The sequence below is a fragment of the Diorhabda carinulata genome, chromosome 7, assembly GCF_026250575.1.
Source record: "Diorhabda carinulata isolate Delta chromosome 7, icDioCari1.1, whole genome shotgun sequence".
Taxonomy (NCBI): Eukaryota; Metazoa; Arthropoda; class Insecta; order Coleoptera; family Chrysomelidae; genus Diorhabda; species Diorhabda carinulata.
Window position 1 is genome coordinate 8,085,210 of NC_079466.1, and position 27,396 is coordinate 8,112,605.

The 27,396-nt window shown below is 31.5% G+C and overlaps 3 protein-coding genes across 5 annotated transcripts in view; 2 read left to right on the top strand and 1 right to left on the bottom strand.

Moving 5' to 3' along the window:
• Nucleotides 1–27,396, top strand: part of LOC130896701 (zinc finger protein 830) — a 286,395-nt gene that overhangs the window by 251,321 nt on the left and 7,678 nt on the right. Inside the window, exon 2 of one of the 3 annotated variants that reach the window (XM_057804964.1) lies at nt 27,149–27,328. In XM_057804964.1, coding sequence (XP_057660947.1) covers nt 27,174–27,328 — 155 coding nt within the window. In that variant the 5' untranslated portion in view covers nt 27,149–27,173. Of the gene's footprint in view, nt 1–26,951; nt 27,329–27,396 lie in introns of those variants that run through there. The other 2 variants (XM_057804966.1, XM_057804965.1) reach the window with 2 other exon arrangements.
• Nucleotides 7,919–8,437, bottom strand: LOC130896706 (cytochrome b-c1 complex subunit 7-like). The gene has a single exon (XM_057804972.1). It carries the CDS (start codon nt 8,327–8,329, stop codon nt 7,997–7,999), a length of 333 nt encoding a protein of 110 aa, XP_057660955.1. The 5' UTR covers nt 8,330–8,437; the 3' UTR covers nt 7,919–7,996.
• Nucleotides 8,706–13,359, top strand: LOC130896702 (exosome complex component MTR3-like). The gene is made up of 3 exons (XM_057804967.1): nt 8,706–8,960; nt 9,011–9,285; nt 12,151–13,359. The coding sequence occupies exons 1-3, from the start codon at nt 8,801–8,803 to the stop codon at nt 12,562–12,564; spliced, it is 849 nt and encodes a 282-aa protein (XP_057660950.1). The 5' UTR covers nt 8,706–8,800; the 3' UTR covers nt 12,565–13,359.

Genomic DNA, 27,396 nt, shown 5'->3' on the forward strand with positions numbered 1-27,396 from the left:
CCAACAAACTCCCCTCCATACAAAAATCCTCTTTATCCTATCCTAATTTACAAAATAGACCTATAAATTTTACTTTAATTATTTAGGTCTTTTTTAACATCTATAGCTTTTTTGTTCTTATGAATGTGAACCATTTTTAAAACTTCTATTTTTCGTGTATTCTTCATGTGAATCTTTTTAATAGAATTTATGTTTTTTTTTAATATTTCATGGTCGGTTAATGCAGCTCTATTTTTTTATCGTATTGATGACTTTTTAGTGTTTTCCAAATACTGAAATTTCAAAGAAAAAATTAAAAATATAAAAGTTCTTTAGGAATATGTATTTATTTCGTTATCTGTAGTTTCTTTATATACAAATATTCATATTACAATATTGTGAAAAATATATTGATAAAAAAATTGTACAAAGTTGAAGGATATACAGAAATACCTTAAAATTTATGATTTTTGAAAAGCTATAGAAGTTACGCTTACAACAACATACTTCAAATATGAAAATGAAATATTTAAACAAATTGAGGGTTGTGCTTTATATCAAGTTTGCTTGGAACAGTTTCCTCAAGATCTTCTATTACTAATTGTGCATTAACATTTGATATGCTAGCTTCTATAGCACAACCATCAATTTGTTAAATTTTTGTTGTAATCTATCAGTTTATTATGGAAATTTTTTGGTTTCTCCAATTTGAATGCCTTTAGCTGATGTCTTCGTTTTTATCTTTCCTATTTAGGTTTTCTCTTTATTTTTCTTAGTTATTCAATTTCCATTATTTGTATTTTTTTTGTAATCATTTTCTTTTACGTTGTTTTGTTATTTGCTGAGAAACAGGTATTTATTTGCATTAGATTTTATTTTTAGAATTTGAGATTAATACCACATCATCAGCATATTACTAATGTTTACAGGTTTCATTCACCTATATCCAATTGTTCTCTTAAATTAATCTTTAAAATAAAACGATCACAAACAATGTGAGATTGAATTTTCTTTTATGTAATTCTGAACTCCCATGGGGTGTATGACGTTTGATTGTCACAAATACTGTTTTCTCCATGACTTTCTATCTTTTGTTCGCTCTTCCATTCCTTCCCATTTTATCCCTTTTATCTCAACAGCTTCTTTTACATTTTCAATCTGATCTTCCTCTATAATTTTCACTTGCTAATTTGGATTTGAAGGTTTTTTTCCAATTTTTTTTTCGGGCATCCTACATGAGTCAATTGTACTTCATATATTTATCTGCAACTGGTTTTATCTGTCATATTTCTTCATGTTACATTTCTCATTCTATTTTTTTGGTGTTACTTTCTATTTTTCTGACGAATCTCATTTTCCATTGCATTGATATGTTCCTCTTGATTTTAATTTAATGTCCATCTCTGACAGTTGTAAAGCATGGTAAACATCACTACTTTTTTCACAATTTTTAATTTTATGTTTTTAGTACTTCGTCGCATTAAATAATTTACAAACGTTCTAGGCTTTTTTTTTATGTCCTTCTCTAGTTTGCTATTGCTTTCTATTATTGCACCTAGATATTGACTTGTTCAATTTGTTTTCCCTGTATTTGACTTTTATATATTTTATTTTCTTTTGCTATCATCCTGTTATTCGTTTTATTTCTATTTACTTTCATATTAGTAGTAGTATGAAAAGAATAGTAAATAATAATAGTTCAATAAGTTTTGTAATCAAAATTCAGGAAGTTCAGTGGCCTGACTCTGAAAGTCTAAATTCAAGTCAGTTTGCAAATCTCAATTCTAATATTCAGTCAACACGCGCTGATGATACATGCTTTCCTTTAAAAGTCTATCTTTTGAGACAAAAAGACTATCTGAGGTCACTTGAAGTAAGAAAAATTAATGTATATGAACAAAATATTAGTGAATCAGAAAACAAGAGTGAATCTATTTGGAACATTGTAAATCAGGAAAATATCCACTTAATATCAACCGTTTAGTCCAGAAGCCGGCAATCTCTAAGCACCCGTGATAGCGGAATTGTAAAATTTTTTATATAAATCGACAGCTATTAATTAAAGGAACAAAATGCACTCGGTAAGCGTCGATTTATTTGGCCGAAAGTATAATTATTTAAAAAAAAACAAAAATGTTTTCCCGTCATTGCGGATATCGATAAAAGACAGTCTATTCGATAGAAAATTTTGTGAATTAATGAAAAAAATCAGCTTACCTATTTAAAGGGTGTAATTGGGGAATAAAATTTCACCATCATTCCGGAAAACTTTTTTTAATTTGCTTATTTTTATGTAAATTTTAGAAATATCGTGGTATGCGTGCCTAAAAACGGCTGGAAATTTCACTCTGTAATAAGCGTCCATGTCATTATATCTTAAATTTAAAGTTGTAAAAGGATAAATAGAATCAAAGGAAATATAGGAAATTTTTTTTCGAGTCCATTTTTATTTCAGTTGATTAAAATATCGCGATCAATTTATTAATTTAAGAAAATACAATAAACAATTGTTTATACTAAGGCAGAACATAATTATTATCATTCATCTAAACTAGTGGTGCCGCTGGGCCGTTATACCACAAAAGTTGAAGAAATTCTGAGTCAACATGAAAATAATGAAGAATGTGACAAATCAGAGGATGAAAAACATTTAATCAACTAAAATAAAAATGAAGTCGAAAAAAAATTTCCTTTATTTCCTTCGATTCTATTTATTGTACTTACCACGATATTTCCAAAATTTACAAAAAAATAATCATATTAAAAAAAGTTTTCCGCAATAATGGGGAAATTTTATTCCCCAATCACACCATTTAAATAGGTAAGCCGGGCCCTTCTGGCTGGAAAAAATTGGTAAGCCGTTTTTTTTTCATTAATTCACAAAATTTCTTATCGAATAGAACGTCTTTTATCAAAATCCACGATGGCGGGAAAACATTTTTGATTTTTTTTTAAATAATTATACTTTAGGCCAAATAAATCGACTCTTACCGGGTGCATTTTGTTCCTTTAATTAATAGCTGTCGATTTATATAAAAAGTTTGCAATTCCGCGATCATGGGTCTTTTGATATTGCCGGCACCCGAACTAGTTCTAATGAATTCACTACATTTTTCGCAAGCATATCCAAAACTATTTCAAAATGTATTGAAGGTCCTACTTAGACTACCATCATCCTTTTTCATGTCCTCAATTATAGAGACTGATGTTTACAAAGAAATATTGACACTAAAATGTAAGCCAAGTTTGGACTTTCATAATTGACAATCTTATACAATAAATGTATAAACGAGGGAAACTGGCCTCAAGTACTGAATCAAAAATTTATTACAGTTTTTAAAAGTGGCAACTTCAATCTGGGTAACAATTATAGGCCTATGGGCATAGTTGAGGTTATTTTGTTGGAACACTATGGAGTCCGAGGTAGAGAGATGGAGCTGTTTGAATATTATTTGGAAAAACGAAGTAAGCTATAACAGGCGTGAATCTAGACTGGCATTTTGTAAACGAGGTACCAAAGGGGAATCATATTAGATCCCCGTATCAATTTTTTGGGGAATTTTTGCAATCATGTTAAGCGCACGATTTACTTTGTGTTGATCCACAGTCATCTGACTTATGGTATACCTCTAGCAGAGTGCAAAAGATTTTTACTCCTCAGAAGACTGCTTTGCATATTATACATACATACATACGTCGAGTACATTGCCGCGAATTCGTCACGGCATATGAGATTCTGACATAACCTTGCACGTATATATTTGAAACACTTCTGTGTATCCAAATCCATAGGGGTGTACAAGATAAGGCAACTTATTTTATGTTACAATTATACCATCAGGTGGTAGACTCATTGTATCATTTTCTAGGCTACTTCAAACACAAACTTGACGTTAGACTAATATGTTTTTAGATTTGCATACTGATAAGAACGTAAAAAATATGAGCCAGAGTTGGTTCTATGAACTTTCAAATTAATTTTTTCGCAAATTTTTAGCCTTACTTATTTCATATTATTGCTATAGTTAGTGATTTACTATTGGGACTACACATATGCTGTTGTATTTACACTAGTCCATAAATCGTATCGTATTATTATTGTGAAAAGAAGAGTACACATCCTTGTTTAACAACTATCATTGTGGTAAATTTCCTCGATTATTCATTGTTTGCTGATACTACATTTTTATTATTTTTATATATTGTTTTTATCATTGTATTGTATTATAAATGAATTCCCTTATCTCCATTTATTAATTTTTTACTTAATTTTCTAATTATAAATATTCAGTCAATTGCGTTTCTTCCACTTCTAAAGCCACATTGTGAGTCCTCGATCTTATCTCTTATTATTTTCTTTAATATTCTAGATATTAATATTTTAATTGCTTCTACTACTTCTCTCCTTATCTTCTCGAAATCTTCATTACTGCCTTTTTCTATCATCTCATCCTCAATATCTGCATTTTTAATATTTCCTTAATATCTTTATTACTTTCCCCGTGATTATATTTCCATCCTTGTCTTTTATATTCATCATATTATATTCCTTTTTCTTTCTTAATTGCTTCAGTGTATAGTCATTTTGTGTTCGAAATTTATCAATTATTTTTATTTGGCTTTATTTGCTTTAACATGATACTTGTTTTCTTATTATTCTATATTTTTCATAATCTTTATTTTTTTGAATTAAATCATTTCATCCATTTTTCTTTTTATCTTTTGTTAACTATATTATCCGACAACTATCCTCTTGATGGTTTTATAAGGTATTTATCTTCTTGATTTAGATGATATTTAATATTTTTGGATATTTAGTTTTGTATCGCCATTTTTTAACTTTCATCATTTTTTTTCTATTAGTATGTTCCTTTTTGTACTTGTGATTGTATTAGTTTTCATATTCATAATCATTTTGAGTAGGGTGATCACTATCACTAGTGATCACTACTAATTTTCGCTTGTCTCACAACATTTTTTAAATTTAATATCAAAAAGAATGAAATATCAATATTTAAAAAAAGTTTTATGTTCCCAAAGTCAGTTTGAATATATATTGGTCTTACTGTTTCCAATAGCACACAGCTTACTTCTGAAGCTAAAAGCCACTTCTTTTGGATTCATATAAGTTCAAAGGAGAGATGGTCGGTCATTTTCATTTCCAGTCAATAAAGTATTTGTAATGAGCACATTGAATGAAATACAGACAAGCTTACATTGCCTGAGTGAAAAATGAAAAGAAAAGAACCAGGAACCCATTCTTTTCTAAACAGCTGCCGATAAGAATTTGTATCGTTCTAAAAGTATCCATAATAATTTTGATTAAAAATATTGACACATCGATGTACATATCTATACATATATATATATATATATATATATATATATATATATTAAAAATAGAGAGAGTGACATGTAAGTAGAATTATACTATTGAAAGAAAGAGAACGGGCATTGGTGTACTACTCTCTACTCGCACTAAAAATTTCGACGTCATGGCGTTCTAAACAAAACAGAGTAGAGATAGAGAATTGTATACAGATCATATATGTTATATTCTTATATAGACAGTTCTTATGGGAAAAAACGTCTCTACGCTACGGTGCCGACAGTATTCATTTTCTCTCACATTATCTATACTACGCATGCTTGAAAATTCTCTAAAATATCAGTAGTCGGAACATAATAACGAACTGAAGCGCTCTGAGGAGAGAGAGAACGATACACTATTTGTTTCACTTAGTCGGAACATCTTCCACTTATATAAACTGTCCATATAATAGTATTACATATATGATACAGATGTTTTCTCTCTCTCTCTCTCCCTCTCTTTAACAGCACCCACTTAAGCTATATCACATATACATTGTTCTCTCGATTTTTAATACGAACTCTATGTCCCTATATAGAATAAATATTTCGATATATTACGTATCGATGCACATACCTAGTCGCCGATAAGCAATTCTCGCCAAGTAAAGGTAAAACAAAAATCCAAATTACTTATTGACGATACCAGCGTTTGATGTATACGAGGTGTGGCTATTAAATAACGAGATTTTCATATGTATACCTCATATGTACCTCGCTTTTCTTTCACAGACTCAATTATTGTTCCTTTTAATGCAGATTTGATCTTAGGAAAGAGGTAGCAGTCGTACGGTGCAATATCCGGCGAATAAGGTGGGCGGTCTAACACGGGATTTTTAGCTTGGCTAGAAACCTCTTGACTCACAGAAGGAGCTGGCGCACTGTCTCAATGAAGAAGCCATGACTTCCCTTTCCACAAGTCGGATCATTTTTTTTCCCATTCTTTCAAGGAGATCAGTAAAAACGTGTAGATGCTGTTCAACAGTTTCACCATCAGGAACCTAGTGAAGGTATATAATTCCATAAATATCGGAATAAATAATCATCATTGCCTTGATTTTGAATTGCTCATTTTCCCACGTTACTATATTTTATAAAAAGTTTAAGTCATTTTCTACTGCATTCAAAATGACAATATAAATGCCATCTTTTTGTTGATTTTAGGCACCAGTTTTGCACACACCTTACGCATGTTGAATTTTCATGTAAAATTTTCAGCACACATTCTTTGTCAATTTCTATAAATTCAGCATTCGTACGAATAGTTAGCCGACGGTCAGATCAAACAAGATTATTGAATTTTTCGATACTTTCGTCCGTTTTTGAGGAAAGGAAATTCGACCGTGCATCATCTTCAACGTCCCGGCCATCTTGAAAATGCTTAAACCATTCAAAAACACGTGGACACGACAAACATTAATTGCCATACACTTGTTTCAATAAATTGTAAGTTTCAGTTGCAGCTTTCCAAGTTTCGTGTGACATTTCACAACATTTCGTTACTCTATTTTTACGTCGATCATTATTACGACCAAACAAAAAAAAACAGCCTCTATACAAACGAAGACAACGACTACACAGGTGTGTCTCCAGACACAGTAGACATCGCATTTGACAGATTAGGCTTCAAGCTAAGCAGCTTACAGTCTCTAACCATTGACACATACGTACTTATTATGTAGTAGTACTTTACTTAATAGCCAAACCTCATATTCCCGAGTTGCGTAATGACGACAGCAGTACTTTAAGAAAATTCTTGATACATATCTGTTTAATAAAAAAATAATGCTCCTACTCCATCCTGAAATAATATTAAACAAATAACTATTGTTTATTTTATAATTTCTGGTTCACATAAAGTATAATGTTATAGTATAGTTATTTGAGAATTATTAATAATTACCCATTATTAGTGGCAGTAAAGATTCATTTATTATTATCAAGTTCACTGCTAAAAAAAGCTTGAATGCAATTTTTGTTAGGTTTGCTTCATCCAAACAAGAATTTATTTTTGTAACTTTTTAAGTCTCGTAGCTTTTTAACATTATTTCTAGCTTTAATCTTTAATTGAAATTATTAAGTTATTGGCAGAATGAATATATGAGTATTTTTAAACAGAATTTGTTCACTTCAAAATACTAATATATGTTAATTATTTTGCTTTGTTTTATTGAATAGTTTGAATTATTACCATTTCAGGATGGCCTCTATCAACCATAAAAGGGTATTTGTGGAAAAAGTACTTCGATGTATTTAAATACAATATTCAAACTTTGAGATTGTAGTTTGGCTTAAAAACGTTGGTTCTAGTTCATAGAAACATTTTTTTCAGGTATAGATGAATTGGTTAATGTTATTTGTATAAAAAAAAATGATTTAGTTCAACTTGTTTACCTTTGAATTGTTCAAGATTGGCATATTTTCTTAATTCAAATATCTCATAGAATTTTTCTTCAATCAGACTTTTATTCTAATTTTACTTTAACTAAGTTTTTCTCTCAGAACCATTCCACATAGTCAAACATATGTATTCAAAATGTATATGCTTGTTATGAAATAAAAATGAAAATTGATGCTATTTTTAATTTTTATTAAACATAAAACTTAGTAATAAATATTTTACAATTTTCTACATTTTACTTTAAATTTAATAAAGTTTGTTCCACTCTTCACGCTCTTTTCTTTCCTTAATAACCTGTTCAACAATGGGAGTAAGATATAACTTGTCTTCCTCGAGTTTGGTCCACTGTTCTTTTGGTAGGATGCTGTGGGTAAGAGAGAGTTGAGTCGCTCTCAGGATACGGAAATTTCTTTCATCTAATTTGTTTTGAGGTAAACGTTTCAAAGCTTCTTTAACATCTTCGTTCTCATGAAGAATGTCGTCCCTCCAAAGACCATATTTATTAAATCCGGATAAATTGTATGCCCATTTCTGCAATGCATTAGACATAAAACGCTTTTGGACAAAACTTACTGCCATTATTGTTATTTTAATGTTTGGTATATATCACAATTTGAGTAATAAATGTATTAGATAATCAGTACACCATTACTTCAATCTAATTTGATAAATGACTGTCAGCTGCTGTATGTCAAAATCAAGTTACTACCATAGAAAACTTTAATATGGAGGTTTGAATGTCACTTATAGGCTTGTTCATATAGATAAAATATATTAGTCTATATATACAAATTGCATTTATCTCAGAATTGTGTTAGAATAATTTAGGTAGAATTAAAAGGGAATATAATAGAAAATATGCAATGTTTGAAAACATATAGTTCAGTATAATTAATTGAAAGAAACAGCTATGCTCATGTTTTCTCTATGCTTGCATTTGCTACTACGACACTACAAAAGAGAAGAATAAAGAAGCAAATACATAACCTAAATTTAAATAGTGGTATGTGAATGTATGTTCAATAAATCCAATAATAATAAATTTATATTATGCCAGTAGACCATAAAAGAATAAATGGACCGGATGAAACTTTGCCTTATAATTTATTTGCAAAGTCAAACAAAAAGTCTTCACTTCAAGAATATGAGGAAATTGTTAAAAATAGAAAAAGGGGCGACTCTAGATCTTACCTAGAGCACCGAAAGCTATGTATGTATTTTCTTTAATTAGTGTACAAAAACTACAGTTTTTTGTTTTAGTTATTAAAACAGGTGTTGTGAGTCAAGCTAAGGGTTCCGCTTACATAGAATTAGGGAAGACCAAAGTTATTGTATCGGTTTTTGATCCCCGAGAAATTCCTAATAGAACAGAGTATTCTCTTAAAGGTGAAATCTACTGCGAATTTAAATTTGCACCTTTTAGTTGTAAAAAACGGCGATTACATCAGCAGGATGCAGAAGAAAAGCAATATAGTGCTATTATGAAACAAGCTTTAGAATCTACTGTTTGCCGCCATGAATTTCCCAACTTTCAGGTGTGTACAACTATCAGATATAATAATTACATCAACTAAAAGATATAACTTTAGGAAACAATTCATGGAGTCTAGATAGATAGAAGAACAATCGCAATGTATTGCAATTGTCAGAGAATTGAGGGTTACACCATTTTTGTAAATATACCGCCAGGGCGACACTGTGTCACTAATGTCCGGCAAATGGTATTTGTTTGTTATTGTTTAGTAGTAGCAATCTCAGAATGCAGAATCATATTTATATGTCAATTGATAAGAAATAGAAATTTTTATATCAAGTTTTTTAAATATAATATTTTTAATTTTATATACAGGGTATCATTTTGCAGAGCTGAGAAAACCGAGGTTTCAACAGAAATTTTTTGATAAACCGGGTCTTTCCAATAATTTTGTGTGAGCCAACCAGCGGAGTTATATAACATAGACACGCGCGCCATGCGTGAATACTTTTGCTTTTTTGTAGAAAAGTTCAGTCATTTTAAAGGGTGGAGAAAATAAAGATTGGCAAGCGTAAAAATCGACGTATCATAAAAAGCTCATGTTTGAGTTGAAAGATGTTGATACTGATCTGCTGCAGTTCCAATATAGGACATTTCTTCATAAATTAGAAGAAATAACTATACATATGCCAAATGAATTCAAACTATTATCTACTATTAATATTATTACAATACTTATATAAAGTAAAGGATCCCATCAAAATATTGAACTAATTCTTTACTGTATATGTGTTGCTTCAATACTCCTCTCCGTTGAATCAGTTTGTGAATCATAGTATGAATATTGCAACAAAAAAATAAGACCAATAAGTGTTGAAACTGCTAATCATGAAATGATTATTTCAGTCAATGGACCACTACCAACCAAATGTGACAGTGTTGTTTTAAAGCCCATGTCCAAATTGGATATCAAAATCAGTGGATAAACTGATGAAATTAAATTTGTTTCTTCCTTTCATGGATTAAAATCTATGTGAAACGATTTTATTATTATTATTACTAATTTTTTTGTATTATTCCAGATACATAAAACAGATTTTAAACAATTATCTTTATTTTTTAATTAGAATTTTTTTTACTGCAATCTTGTAGAAACTTATTTTATATAGTACATATATTTATTATGTTACTTTCGGTTATGTGCGCAGATACTTTGCGAATTTTATACAAGTCTGCCAACCAGGCATAACAAGTTGATGTTGGTATAGCTCAAAAACCTTCCGAAAATCTTATCATCCAATTGAAACAATATGTTGAGCCTCCCTCGAAATTGCACTTTTACGGGCTCACGTATATATATCATTGCCTAACTAACGTGCTCTGATGTTTACCCCAGTTTCGGGAACTCTCCTGAAGCTTTTAGGCACTGCACAAAAAGGCAAAAATTCACAAATTTGTTGAAAACTGGGAAAAGAAAACAAAAAAAAAACAGAGAGAATAACTGGAAACAAAAAAGAAAAAAATCCTTTGAGACTCACAAAAACAGCTTGCAGCAGTGAATCAAGAATTAGTTAAAATAAAAAAACCTGGTTGTTTATTATACTTGTATTTTCTAAAATAAATATTCACCATCATAAAAGGGTATAAAATCCACGAAATTTCAACTGGGGAAATGTAAAAACCAACCTGGAAAAACCGGGAGAAAGACGGGAATTTGATTTTCAATTTTTACTAGCAATCTTGTTTTCATTATAATTTTAAAAAAAGTAAAACTAACTTAAAAACTTATTAACTGTGCGCAGTAAAGAATAAGTGAATATTATTGGAATAATAAATACAATATTTTATCTTACTGTATCCGGCCGAATTTAGGGGAAAATGTATTTTGAAAAATAATTTATTAACGTCGTGAATATAATTTCAAGAGACTAGAAACAGTAAGAAGTTATTATTTTGGTACATAGATTGACTACAAATATAGAAATGTTGTTTGTAGCTTTTTGTCACTTTTATAGTTTTATTAAAAAAATACTGATTACAAACTGACTAGAATCCTTATAGCAATTAAATAAATTTTATTACAACTGTTATAACAAAGATTTTTCTAATACTTGGACCCTGAACTGTTGTAATTTGAGCCCCAAAAAGAATTTTGTAATTTTTCTCTTCTTTAATAAAAAAACTAATAAAGTTACTAAAACAGATATCACTAAAATAATAGAAGCAGCACTGAGTCCCGTAGAAATTTGGGTTAGATTTTCCAAAGGATCTGTTGGTTGGATTTGACCGCGAGTATCTGGAATCTTCAACTTTTTAGTTTGATTTCATGGTCTGGTGTGAGTTTCATGGGAATGGCTTCTGGAACAAAAATTTATTGAATAGTTTGCTTTGTGTGAAGGACACTTCAAAAACAATTGGTTCTTCAGTTATAAGGATACTGATTGATTGGATATATGACTTTAGATGTTTTCTGTACAAAATTTCTTGTTCCTATGCATTTAGTGCAGTTATGAACAGTCAAAATTAGACATCTCGATAGTACATGCTTCGTACATCGTTTATGACAAGGGAATCCTTAGAGTAAGTGTGAAGAAGTTCGTTTTTTTAAGATTAGATAAGATAAGATTAAATCCAATGTTTAAGGATTGTCAGAACGAGTGTTGCGATTAATCTTAAGCTCATGCACAGTGTAAATGTACTATTTATAGGTAAAAACAACAATTTTGTATTTTGAAAAGACACATAATTTGTAGATGAACATAAATATCCACTTGGTCAGTTTTTGATATTTGGATAAATATCTTTTTTTTGAAATTCAAGTCCAAACATTTTTTAAGCTAATTTGTAATAAATATAATTATCTTCTTATGTTTATCATTTTCTTACTTAATTAAAATGTTGATAATTAAAGTTTTTTATATTTTAGGTTGATGTTTATGCATTGGTGTTGCACAATGATGGTTCTTCGCTGAGTGCTGCGATAACAGCAGCTGGTTTGGCACTTAGTCAGGCAGGAGTTCCCATGTATGATCTTATAACTTCTACAACCTTAGCTTTACAGAAGGACACTATATTATTGGATCCTACCATGAAAGAACAAAACATTTGTTACTATCCAATTCACAAACAAAATGATCATGGTGTTATTATTATATCCAAACTTCATTCCCATAACCAGATATCGCAGTTTTATCAGACAGGAAGTATTTCATTGCACAAATTAAGTGAAGCTTTTGAAATCCTCAATAAAAGTTGTGAAGAGATTGTTCCTCTAGTACAGAAATGTTTGGTTAAACATGTTATTAATAATTTAAAAAACAGTGAAGTTAGTGATAAATAAAAATTGATTATCTATGTTCCATATTTTTTTTTCACAGTATTTCAATTAATATGAAATTTTGTAAAACAATGTGGAGTTTTAATCAATAAATTAAAAAAAATGTAGGAAATCCAGGGTCAACATGAGTTATTTTCGTTATTACTTAATCTATGTTTTATTTCAGAGATGAACGAATTTATATCCAAAATCTCTAGAAACTTCATTTATATTTATATATTCCATTATATGACTTGTATATTATTGTATTCAAAAATTATAGATTTTTGAATTGTAGTTCTACTATATAATTTGTAACAATTTGGAAATTGCAGAATATCAATAAATATATTTTAAAGTTTCATCGATACCTTTAAATATGTTTCTTATTTTTTCATTCAATAAGAATGCTCAAAAATAATGAAAATCATTATATTTTGTGCTTAGATAAATATAAAGATGAAGTTTTGTAGTCTAAAGTGGACTTAAAAAACAAGAAAAAGTTACATTACAATAAGTTAATGCTTGTTGCTAGTTTATTAATGACTATAGGCACTTGATTGAAGATTATTTTTATCTTATTTTAACAGTTATGTCCTTTCATCGTAACACTGTTAAGCTGGTTTAATCTCAGAATCATGAAGTATATTATGTTATGGAAACATAGGAGACGTGACACCAGTAAAGTTATGAATCGAATTTTCACAGTTTTCTTTTTTTGTTTACCTTTATACGTTTGATAGATAAGAGTTTATGTAGCTTCCGAACTGTAATGTCTAATTTTAAGTTGTTAATCGATTAAAATGTATTTTTAAAAAGTAGTTTTACATTTAATTTGCGCAGTCAGTAGGAATGCAAATCGGTTCAACAAAATCATGACACCGGTAGAACACAATGTTATTTTTTGTGAATTCAACAATCTAGTCCAAGGAATACAGAGAAAAGTCAACATTTTTTTCATGGTGTTAGTCGAAAAGTTTTTTCCATTTTTACTTTTCTAAGATAGAAATAAACGGGAAAATTTTCGTAAATGAAAAAAAAATTATTTCAAAATAATTCACCGTTGTTGTAATATTCGTTTCTTCTATAATATAAATAAAAGAAATTTAGACAGGTTCTTCTATACTTTTATTATATTAGAAGTAAAACTACACAAAATGACTTGAATCTGAAAGTAACCATTTTTTTTTCTTTTTTTGACATAATAATCATCCTTGCCAACTTAATTGCTGGGTTACGTTCAGTAATTTTTTACAACACTACCCCTTAAACAGGGTTTTTTAACAATTTTTGTGCACTTTGGCTGTCATTGAAAAGAATTACGGGCTTAGTCTCACAAAACTCATTTAAAAAACCACTAACAAATATGACTTCTTTACATGCTTCAGTAATGGCGATATACTCGGACTCAGTACTAGAAAGTGCAACACAAGATTGTTTCTTGGATTCCCAAGAGATTGGAGCATTACTCATTTTTAGAACGAATCCTGAATATGATTTCCTGTCATTTATATCATTTGAGAAATCTGCATCTACATAACCATACAAATTTTTGTCTGATTTACAAAAAATTAGGCTTTTGTCCAAGGTCCCTTTTAAGTATTTTAATACCCGTTTTGCATGTTTCCAGTGCTCAATACTGAAACTTGAATTAAATTGACTCAAATAACTAATACTAAATGATATATCTGGTCTTGTATGGACTGCCAAGTACATTAATGAACCAATTAAATTCTGATACGGTACATTCGGTTTTTCATTAGTGGTTGGCTTCAATTTTAAACCGACTTCAATAGGAGTCAAAACAGTTTTAGCATCACCTAACTTGAAACGCTCTAATAATTCTAAAATATAGTCCCTCTGATTAACTTTAATCATATTGTTTTGTTTGTCAAAATCAATATTTAAACCTAAAAAATATTTGATTGGCCCCAAGTCTTTAATTTTAAATTGTTTTGACAATTCCTGTTTGAGGTTGGTTTTAAAAACTGAGGAATTTGAACAAATTAAAAAATCATCAACATAATGGGCCACTAGAATTATAAATTTGTCCTTGTTTTGGAAAAATATACATAAACATACTTTATTTTCATTATTTTTTAGAATAAACCCCTCAGGTTGCACCATGTAAATTTCTTCATCCAAGTTTCCGTTTAAAAATGCAGTTTCTACGTCTAAGTGGTCAATATCTAAACTTAATTCTACAGTTAAAGCAAACAATATTCTTATTGTAGAGTATCTAACTACAGGTGAAAAAGTTTCAAAATAATCTATACCAAAGGTTTGTGTGAAACCCTTTGCAACTAGCCGTGCTTTATATCGTATTTCATTATTTGAATTCCTTTTTAAACAAAACACCCACTTATTTTGCACAACATTTTTGTTTGATGGACGGTCTACTAAAATCCATGCCTCATTTTTCATTAATGATTTGTACTCTCGTTCCATTGCTTTTTCCCAATTTCTTCGGTCACTTCTTGACATCGCTTCATCTACGGTCTTTGGATCTTGCATTTCATTATAAGTTTCCTTATTCATCACATTGTATGAAATGTAACCTTCATAATTTCTTTTCTTTGACACCCTTCCTGATCTGGTTACAATTTCTTGATCATTAATTTCCTCAAAGTTTTCACCTCCAGTTTCTTCTGGAATTTCATTTTCTTCTTCATTGATATTATTATTTGATCCTCCACCTTCTTCATTTATGTCACTATCATCCACTCCATGTTTAGTTTTTGTTTGTAGGTCAACAGTAATTGCTGAATCAGGATCTGAGTTGCTAGTTTCAGCCTTACAATTATTTATATTTTTAAAAGGTTGATTCAGAAATTCATTAAATTTTACATTACGACTTATAATAATTTTATCTGTATCTGTATCTAGAATTCTATAAGCTTTACTATTTTCACTGTATCCCACCATAATACCTGTTTTTGCTCTTTTCTCTAGTTTAGATCTTTTTTCTTTTGGAATGTAAACAAAAGCCTGAGAACCAAATGTAATGAAATATGATAAATCAGGTTTCTTTCCGACCCATAACTCATAAGGTGTCTTTTCTTTACTTTTAGTATGTAGTCTATTAGAAATGTAGTTAGCAGTTGTTACTGCTTCCCCCCAATATTTATGGGGTAAATTAGCATCTAATAACATACACCTTGCCGATTCCATCAATGTTCTATTTTTCCTCTCCGATACACCATTTTGCTCTGGACAATATGGTGCAGTCGACTGAAAGCTTATACCAAAACTTTTGAGTAGCTTCTGCACAGCTACCCCTGTATATTCCCCTCCATTATCACTTCTAAATGTTTTTGGATAGATCCCAAAAATATTTTTGACTTCTAGAATGAATTCCTTTAGTTTAATATATACTTCATCTTTAGATTCTAATAAATAAAGTGTGGTATATCTTGAAAAATCATCAGTTAAAGTCAAAAAATATTTCTTTTTACCAACAGTAGGGGTTCTCATAGGTCCACATATATCACTATGGATTAAATCAAGAACTTTAAACGTCTTACTTTCTGATTTTTTAGGAAAAGATTTCCTCATTAATTTACCTTCAATACAAGTGACACATTGTTTTTTCTGACCACAATCATTTATTTTTATGCCAATAGCTAAATCTTTACTTACTATCATTTTTATATCATCAGGGCTTCTGTGACCTAAACGTCTATGCCATGTATGTATACAATTATTCATTTCCTCACACGTTTTTACAATATTTACTTTTTCTGAAAACATGTTTAATTTATATAAACCATTACAGTATTTTCCTGTGGCTATAATAGAATTATTAATTTCTATATAACAATTACAATCATCAAACTTTATGTTATAACCAGCTTTTGTAATTTTAGACACCGATAACAGATTATTGCTTAGCTCAGGTACAAATAAAACATCTTTAAATTTTAAACTTATGCATTTACCTGAAATTTCTGTTTTTACTAAAATATCACCTTTACCTTTGACTTGCATTTCCTGTCCATTTGCAACTATAATTTTATTTAACTTTGAATAGTCCAATTTAATAAATAATTCTGGATTATTTGACATGTGACTTGTAGCCCCTGAATCAATATACCATTCTAGATTATTTTTACTGTTACCGGAAACATTGAAGCAAAAAACTGAGTCAGACAACTCATCACCTTCAGCAGTTACTTTGGCATGTTGCTTTCCCTTATTTCTGTCTTTCTTCATGAAAAAACAATCTTTTTTGTAGTGACCTTTTCTATGACAATAATAACATTCTATTTTTTCTTTCATCTCCTTCGAAAACTTTTTATTTGTGTTTAATGCCGTCTCTGTTGAACTGGTATCTTCTTTTCTTTTATACTCATCCATTAGTTTTCCCTTTACATATTCAAGAGTCAATTCATCATCTGGCCTAGCATCTAATGCTGTTACTAATGTGGAATAACTTTCTGGCAATCCACCTAACAATAATGCAGCTACATGGAAATCCTTAATAGTCTCACCAACTCCTCGTAGTCTTTCAACTAATTCTAGTATTTCTTTAATGTATTCATGCATTGGTTTATTTTCAAGTCTAGACTGATACAGCTTCTTCAATAAATACAACTTGTTACTTAAATTATTTCTTTCATGTACCTTTTGCAGTTCATTCCACATTTCTTTCGCATTCTTGCATTTATAAATGTGTGCTATCTGATTGTCTTCGATACTTAATGAAATTGTAGCTTGTGCTTTTTCATCTTTACGTTTCCATTCAACAGATGGTTCATTTGGTATTGCCTCTTCTACAACAGACCAATTTCCTTCTCGTGTAAGCAACATTTTAATTCTAAATTTCCAATTTTGATAATTGTTGTTGTCTAATCTGGCGAAAGTAAACTTTACACTTTCAGATTCCATTTCTGCTTTTAATTTGCTTTACAAGCCAAGCCGGCACGCCTTATTTTTTAGGTTAGCTTTTATACTTTACTTTGAAATTCACTGAAGCTTATTAAATCTGGCCTGGGCCCATAACCTGTTGTAATATTCGTTTCTTCTACAATATAAATAAAAGAAATTTATACAGGTTCTTCTATACTTTTATTATATTAGAAGTAAAACTACACAAAATGACTTGAATCTGAAAGTAACCATTTTTTTTTCTTTTTTTGACATAATAATCATCCTCGCCAACTTAATTGCTGGGTTACGTTCAGTAATTTTTTACAACAACCGTAAACTAGGCCAATTTTGAGACTGAGGTATTACTTGTAGCAACTTGTATATTATATAGGTAATCAATTATATATTTATTTCATAGCTATCCCGCCACCTTTGTACGAGTCAATTAAAAGTTACAATTAATTGGCTCAATAGGCATGGGGGGTTGAGGCCAGTGTTTTGTACTTGAGAAAAGACGATTCTAATACGGGGCTTTTTGTTAACAGGTTTTAAGAAATACACGTGGTGTTACATTAACAGATTAGTTTTATTTTAACAAAATAGCTAGGATCATGGTGTAATACAACTTGTACTTTTTTTACATTTCACGGTGTACGAAAATTTTAATTGAAGATGTGACATACTCTTGTCCTGAATCTTCTGAATATGGTAGTAATCTGTGAAATTTTGGAATTTGTGCAATATCGCATTCGTTTTGACAATACCCAGTGTACTTTTATGGAAAAATTGGGCTCAATACAGAGAGTATAGTTTATTTCACAATCTGAAAAAGTGCTTTCTTATGTGAAAAGCAAGCATAAGAAGGTAAACTCTTTTACATTTGATTAATTCGAGTGGTGCCTGTCGTGTGGAGATGTCTATGGAAATTGAATTTGAACTATCGTAGGTTGTAGTGTTTAGGAAAGACGTGCATTGGTAGAGTCGCGACAAATTGACGTTCTGGGCGTTTGCAGGTGTTAATGATCCAAGTTTGCCTATCGAATAAGTCTTTAAAAAACTGCTCTAGGTGGGGTTGTTGGACAACTCGGAAGAGCATTTGCCGTGGTAGTATCGGTAAAACAGTCAGGTCGTCTACTTTTCTCCTATACTTTAAGCTGTCCAAGTTTCTAGTCAACTCTGGATCATCATCCTCAGGGTATTCTGAGAGAGGAAGCTCCGAATTTGCGGGCAATATTCCACAAATGGATGAATCTGGGTCTTGTAGAAGCTGTTGCATAGTACATAGCTTCTTGGTCTTAAAGAAGGCTTAATCAGATTGATTTTACCCCACTCTAGAATTTTTTCAATTTTTAAGATCGGTATTGATTGTGGTGATCAGGCCTACGGATTTGGGTGTTTATTGGGACGATTGATTTGAACGGCGATACCAGTATGCTATCGCCGGCGAAGCTATAAATCAGGTTTGCATTTATTACCGATATCTTTATAAAATACTTTACGACCCAAAAGTCGTAAATTTATAGCTATTTATAGGGCATTGCGTAAGGCCGCACTAGTATATTATAATATCTGACATTTTCCTAATGGTTTAAAGAGAAAATTGAATGTTATAACATTTATTTGATTTAAATACTGTTAAATTTTAATTTTAAATCTACTACATGGTACACAATATATTAATACATATCTCACATTTTATTTGTTACTAGCTGCTCTATTTCGCTATCACTACTATCTTGTAAATCACATGTGGAATACAGCTTCTTCATTTTTTATCGGCTACATTTTTAACTTCGTCTTTATCTACTCGATCACACTACTGTTTAAAGTACGAATAGGTGTATTATTGTAAGCACGTACATTAAACTTTAATTTATTCCATATCAACTCAATATGATTAAAAATAAAGTATGGTGGACGCTGAATTACTTCTTGACCTGCTTCCTTTGTAATTTTGTCACTTTTTTCTATTACTTGTTCACTATTATTTCTATGCCTTATCCATCACAATACAGCTATTCGGTGGTATATTCAGCATTTATTTATTTTGAAACAAATCTTCGAAAACTACTGAATTATACCGGAATTATATCAAAAAGTAGATTATTATTTTGTTCAATACCCAAGCAGCCATTATAGCTTTTAGCGCCGATATTATAAGAGCGATTCTGGTGTTTGGGAGTGTCAGGCAAAGTTAAATGAACAAGGCAAAAAGAATAAAGTTACCCTCCAATGGGTTTCGGGACACACTGAAGCGGACAGAAATTAAATAGTACAAACTTACTAAAGTAAGGGCAGATAAACCCTTCATAGAACCCGAACCCTTGTGTGGAATCGACTATAAGATAATAGAAAAAACACAAGAAAAGGGATAGATAGAAAAAATCAGTTACTGAAATAATCAGGAATTAAGACAGGCAAAGATACTTCTGGGAATCTATAATCATATATCTTTAAATGTATAAACCTAAGAAATTTGCGAATACTAACAGGAGTCTTGCTGGGGCATTGCCACCTCAATGGACAACTAAATACGTAAGGTTTAACAGAGGAGACGACTTCTAGATATTTCTACATAGAAGTCGAAACCACTATACACATTCTCTCGAACCTAAGTTTAAGTATTTCACCTATCAGCTGATTGAGGATCCTAACCCAGAACAAGATTTAGATTAAAGTTTCCGAACGTCACGTTCAGTTTTCGGTGGAAATTTCAAATTAAAACAAGATATACAAGAACTTTTGATTTTAATTACTTTTTTGTGCCTTAATTCTCCCATGATATTTATTTCATTGTATAATAGATTCTAAATGCTTAATATTTGTTATTTAGCAGTTATTAAAGATTTACCCCCTGTCACGGATTTTGAATTAAAATTTAAAACTAATAAGATATTTTTATACTGAATGTATAAACACCGTAAATCTCAGCAACCCATCAACGACGCGACGCTGCTTATGAGAATTAATAGTAGACAGCCTTTTAAGGGAAATGAATAACTTAAAGTTCAAAAAAACATAGACAAATAAAACAGCCCTTCAGCTGATCGCATTTACCAATCAGTATACTATGGTAGAAAGGATCATAAAATATAACTACGACCGAATTAACTCTATCACTTTCCGAACAACACTGATCTCGATCTAGATTATTTTTCTAAAATTCAGATCATGATCGGTTCAACCATTAGACTAGAAAAAAGAGAGGAGACGTAACATGGAATTACAGTTGGGAACTAAAATATTACTAATGTACTTTATACAAATAAAGCCTATGCTGAAATATGGCTTACGAGTACATACTAGAAAATACGAAAAAATAATAAGGATCTTGAAAATTACTTCACGTATACACATATGCACACGCTATGTCCCGACGAAATGCGTCCTCTCCGCAGGTCGGCATGGGTTCGTTGCGTTGTTTTTGTTATAACTATGTCAAGAATATTTGTTTCTCAATGTTTTATTTAGTTATTACGACTTTTAAATACATTTTTTCTGTATACTTATTAATTTGTAAAAGTACAATGACCGTGACGTGTAATGAGGCTTTATTTATGCATGGTATTAGCGACCACAGGCCTTATTATGTATCGTCCAATTTGGTATAAGATTATCATTAGATATTTGTTAATTTGACCATCTAGTTTATCAGATATTTTTAACGGGAGTTTAAATTCTGTTTTCTGATCTAACTAACGGCAACAAATTTTGGTATTGAACAAAACTATAGCGGGAATATTTGTGCATGGGAGCATGGGAGATCAATGGACCCTTCAGCCACTTGCCTTTTCCTCGATGTCGGTTACTGCTAGATATTTGTGACAATCACTGTACAGCTTTAATTAATAAAAAACTGTCTGTTTGAAATTTTACATCAAATATCTGATTGTTTCCGAGTGAAGATGAGTGAAAATTAGTCACCAATTATTTATCGGTACACAACGAATTCTATTTCGGTATGGTCAGATTTTTTGTTATCATATGGTTTATCGTCGGGGAATCTCAAGGAGTAGGTCATCATTGCTGTTTCTTCGTCGATTTTGTTTTACCGTTTAAGCCCGTCCTTGCCGCCATATTTCATAATAGCTCTGCATACTTCTCTGTAGCTGGACTCGAGTTCCATGGAACATGGATCGTTTCTGAGTCGTGAGGTGCGTCCCAGATATGCCTTTTCTGTATTGAAACTTGCAAATGACTATGTTCATTGTACTGCACTAATTTTTGTTTGCGCACACAAGCTTTGTAGCATTGCTCGCATTTTGCAGCATCTTATTTGGGCTCAGGCTTTCGCTGACCTAGAAGGTTCGCAATTGCTGGTTGACGGTCCAGTGGGGCCTACTCCAACACCCACATTCTGGACCGGTATTAGAGTTCTGTCCTGTTGGGCCATATCTTATTTCTGATTTATTTGTTCCATTTCATAGTTATAATTGGAGGGCCCCGTGTCCGTGTACGAAGCCGTGTCGTCTTAGATTATTGTTGCGCTGGAAGAGAGAAAATAAGGACGCCCCTAGCCCTCTCAAACCTAATACCGTTGGGGAGGAGAGACTTTGGGATTGTGGGTTTGGGAAGGACTACACCTTGAGAGTGAGGTGAGAACCTAACCAGGGTGCCTCGAGCTTGCTATACTCGTAATCACAGTGCGACCCCCTGAGGGAGACAATAAATTCATTATCGTTAAGGTATTTACGTTTTATTATTGTTGTAGCCCACCCTGTATAATGTGAATATTTAATGAAAGGATATCTTGTTCCCTTGCCTCTTCATTGTCCTTTATATTTCTTCTACTTATAGACTTACTGACTATTTCTATTATTAATTATAAATCAGGGTTGTTTACATTTCATACAATATACCATTTTATTACATTGTTAATATATGTTATAAATATTAATATTATATATCTTAATTTATGAACTAGTCGGCTACGCAGAAGAAAACATCTAAATAAAAACAAAATTTGTTACAAATATGGACGTAGTTTCTGGTTTAGAAAATGGCAAGATTCTATAGAAAATATTATCTACTTATACCCATTTGACTACAAGTTAGTTGAATTACCCCTATAATTTTATTTATATACGAGGATATATCGAATAATTCTTAGCCTACTATAAAACAGACGGAGCCAAATCTGGGGAATAATCGGGGTGTTCTAGTAACTCAAACCCTAAATAACGAATTTTTTGCGTGGCATCATGAGATTTGTGTGCAGGGGCGTTGTCCTGCAAAAACAAAACACCTTTGGATAGATTTCCGCGTCTTTTTTCTTTAATTTTTTCCCGTAGAGTGGTCAGTAATGTCAAATAGTAATCTCCAGTTATTGTTCTACCCTTATCCAAAAAATCAATCATGATTACTCCATGGCAATCCCCAAGAACTTTTCCAACAGATTTTTGGACACGAAACTTCTTAGGTCTTGGAGAACCAGAGTGTCGCCATTCCATCGATTGTTGCTTCTGGATCGTAGAAATGTACCCAAGTATCATCCATAGTAACAATTCAGTTTAAGAAGTCTACATCGTTTTCAAATCAAGCACGCGATGCTTCTACCCTTGCACGCTTTTGGTCAACATTCACAAATTTGGGGATCCATTTTGCAGCAATTTTTCTCAAGTCCAAATTGACGTGAACTATATGATAAACGCGTTCGTATGAAATATTCAGTACTTCACATATCCCTTTTAGCCCATTTAGACGGTCTGATAAAATCATGTCATGAACTGCATCGATATTTTCGGGGACTGACATAGAAACTGGCCTTCGCGATCGGTCATCATCTTCAATTGAAAATTTACCTCTTTTGAAGGTTGCAGTCCAATTTTTCACGGTCGCATACGAAGAACATTGATCACCAAAAGTATTAAGCATATCTTTTTAAATCTGCTTACCTCTTAACCCTTTTAAATACAGGTATTTGATGATGGCTCAATACTCCAATTTTTCAATCCACAATTTCGGTGGACATCTTTTTTCTTTTAATTTATTGCGTAACTCTGGTTTACTTTTGTTCAAATTTTATTCGGATTATTCAAATATTACAGCTTTCCTAAAGTTTTGGAAAGAAGAAAAACATGGATAAAGAATATGTAAATTATAACCAACAGTAAACGTTCGATTGCTTATAAGGGCAGTCTGCCTCTGAACTGCCTAAATGTTCAACCATCAGTGGTAAGTAATTACAGTAAAAACTCTTTATTCGTGGGGTAAATGTTCCAAAAGTATGCCGCGATACAGAAACCATGAATATGGAATAGTAATTTGTATGGGATTATGGGGGATACATTCCTAAATAAATGACAAAATAAATAAATGAATACATAAAGAACGAATATATAAAAAAATCAATTTTATTTAAGTTTTAGAACATTTTGATTAATTATCTCATGGCTTAGGCAATGGTTTGAAGAATTTTGTAATTTTCTCTTGCTTGGCTCCTTCAATTCAGACTGATACGGAGGAGTCGCATTAGCAATTTGCCTCTTAAAAATAAGGCTTCGTTCCATAGACGGATCAATGTTCATAAACAAATCGCAAAGCTCATTTGCCATTCTTAAACCTTCACTAAGATTTTTCAATTTAAATGTCACGTTACCAGTGCTTGTTGAAGCCTCTTCTTCAATAGGTTGTGAATTTAATATTTCCTCCAAGTCGGTTTCAGTCAAATATTCATCTTGCGATTCAAGCAATTCCTGAATGTCACTTGATTCTATCTGCTCGAACCCATCTCGTCCTATTCAATTCGCGATTTCGGCTATGTTTGCAGTCAAAGTTTGAACTTGCACAGATACTTTATCATTTTCCGCAGTTAGAGCAGACAACAGTTTTTTCCAGCATGACTTCAATGTGTGTGGCTTCAGTTCTTCCAATGATTCTTTTATGTTTACGATGCATTTTGCAATGTCAAATAATATTCATATCAGGATTACATTCCATATTAACTAATATGATTCTGAAGGTTCGTCTAATGTAATAGAGCTCAAAGGCCTGGATTATTCCTTGGTTCATAGGTTGAAGCAAAGCCGTCGTGTTGGTAGGTAACAATGACACTTTTATATTTGGATGAATAGTTTCAAGTTCGCGAGGATGACCTGGTGCATTGTCCAAAAGTAGAAGTGCTTTAAAGTCTAAATTGTTTTTTAAATAAGTTTCAACTTCAGAAACAAAACAATTCCGGAACCAGTCACAAAAAATAGTGCTTGTAACCCATGCTTTCTTATTAGCACGCCAAAATACTGGCAAATTGTCCTTTTTTTGATTTTTTAAAGCCCGACAATTAAACGATCTGTAAAGCATCAGTGGCTTAATGACACAATCTCCAGATGCATTAGAACATAGCAGCAGTGTAACTCTATCCTTTACTGCCTTAAATCCAGGAGCAGACATTTTCTTCCAAAACAGTGCAGTTTCGTCTGCATTAAATACTTGCTCAGGTTTGTATCCTCCATCAGCTACTCGGTTTGCAAATTCTTCTGGATATCGCTCTGTTACAGCAGTGTCTGCAGATGCTGCTTCTCCAGCGATTTTAATGTTATGCAATGATTGTCTCACCTTAAATTTATTGAACCAACCTTCCGATGCTTGAAATCCTCCATCTGTACATTCACCATAAAATGAGCGTAAAGGCGCTTTGCCTTCTCCCGGACCATTGGATCACTCACACCCTTTTATGGTTGCATTCTTCGATCCATAATGACAACGCCAATTCCATTTTTTTTTATTGATGCTACATTGAAGCTACAGACGACCTTATTTTATCGGATTTTTTAATCGATCGTACACTTGATTCGTTAACATTGAATGAGCGTGATATGGATCCAAATGACTCTCCAAGGCGTATACGATCAAGCATTTCTATTTTCACTTTAAGCGGTAACACAGATTTTTTTCGTATTATATGTATATGTACTTCATCATTGAATAATAAGGTTGCTGTCATTCTATTTATTTACATTCTAAAAAACACCGATTGCAGGGAAGGCGGCTTGTGTCAAACTCGTCGGCAATATCAGTTAATAACATACTTTAGGCAAAGTTGTTATAAGATCTATTTTACTTTTTTTATTAGTCCATTTGACGGAATTTACAAAGGATATTGGGTTGGACACCTATTGGAATCCTTTTATTATTATGTTTATTATAATTCTTTCAGGCTCCTAAAAGAAAGTGATATCTTTCCTCAGAGCCTGGATCTTCAACAGCACCCACAACTGAAATCGCATCCCCTGAAACCCCTAGAAAAGATGTTGAATTTTCTCTTCCGTGAGAAAATTAGGAACAGAGAGAGATCTAGAAAAAAACTACTTCAAAAGATATTATTAAAGAAATCGAAAACAGAATTTATTAGAAAAGTAAAAGGGGATGCTACTAAGCATTATGTGTACTGTAAAAAAAGAAATGCTGCAAAGAAGTTTGGAAAAGCTGAAAAAATATTTAGCAAAAAACCATAAATATCATCAAATCAATCCAGCTGGTGCACCAAAGTAAGATAGTAAGAAGATTCAAAAAAGTTAAATTTCTGTTCCGTCTCTGTGAAGAGTAACAGCAGAGACGGAACAACACCACATAGCATGATATTCAAAAATGATTTTCTTGATTTTGACATAAAAATATTGCTTGTTATTCTTTTGTCTAGTTTAAATACAATCTTAGAGTAAGGGTTTAACGACTCGAATTAGAGATTTCCACAAATTTCTTACTATTCTTAAAATATTTTTCCAATAAAATATTCAAAACTGACAAATGTTTAATTTAAGATTGAAATAACAGCTCTTGTCTGCTTGATTATATGAATAAAGCAATCTTATTATTGTAATAGAATCTTTTTGTCTGTGTTGATGGAAGTAATTTATACTTGAAGCAATTTTTTTTATTTCCTTTACAAGACCTTAGTACCGCACTCCATAACTATGAAAATAGCTTAGCTGATTCGCACTCAATCCAATTCTATTCATATTTCTATTGTGTAAGAAACAGTATCATTTCATTTCAAAACATTTTCTGCATAAACTCTATAACAATTTTATAGAAATATGATAACAGATTTATTTCAATCTCAATAGTTATTAGAGAAAAACTAAAAACATAATTAACTAGTAAAATTTTCGTTCCCAATTGTAATGCCTTGATACGCCACTGTACGCTACTCGTTTTGGGACAAATGGTAACACACAAGCTTTGAAGGTTAAATGTCCTCTCTTTTTTCTACTCTAAGGGTAAGGCGGGTCCATAACTTTTAATAGATCGATGCACAAAACATACCCAAAAGGTATGTTCTGCGAGTTTTGGCAACAAAAGAGAAGCACTGCCAGATATAGCTGTGCAGTATCCTCTCCCTTCCCTAATCTTACGGTTAAGCTAAGGGGTTAATCCGACAATATTTTCCGATTCGGTATTTGGCATATGAGATTTACGCTAAGAAAACTACTCTTTTAAAAGAATTCTATGGTCGTGTTGTACTCACAAACCATCTATTTTAATAATGGAGCAATCTAAGAAAACAGCTGATCTACGTTACAATCTCGGCCGAGTGGTCAACAATCGATTTCATTAAAATTGAAAATAATGAGGTCTAAAAACCAACTAATAACTTCACAAAGCAAATAAATGTTCACATAGAAGCTTATGGCCAAATCATATGGTTAACCTACAGCGGCCATTTTTAAATAGGCATCAGTTCATTTTGACAGATCGTTTTAATAATCTAGGTGATCTGTGGTTATAACGAGTATATAATTTTGGTTATACCACTAGTCTTGTGAATGTTTATAAAATCATATTTACTTATATTTAATAAAATGTCTGCAGTATTTAAGAATTCAAAAAAGAAAATAAACCAGTCAGAATTAAGAAAATTAATGAATGATCATAAAATAAAAGTGAAAGATGTTAAGAAAATTGAATCACCACTTGCAAAATATCCTTTTATAATAATTCATTTTTTTTTCAGCGAATATTTTGTTTTAATAAGGTCCATGAGAAAAA

Excerpts from the sequence above, each read along its gene's own strand:
- LOC130896706 (XM_057804972.1), bottom strand. The coding sequence starts at position 8,329 with ATGGCAGTAAGTTTTGTCCAAAAGCGTTTTATGTCTAATGCATTGCAG.
- LOC130896702 (XM_057804967.1), top strand. The coding sequence starts at position 8,801 with ATGCCAGTAGACCATAAAAGAATAAATGGACCGGATGAAACTTTGCCT. Across the intron at positions 8,961-9,010 it reads CCTAGAGCACCGAAAGCTAT|TTATTAAAACAGGTGTTGTG; the intron begins GTATGTATTTTC and ends TTTTTGTTTTAG. Across the intron at positions 9,286-12,150 it reads ATGAATTTCCCAACTTTCAG|GTTGATGTTTATGCATTGGT; the intron begins GTGTGTACAACT and ends TTTATATTTTAG.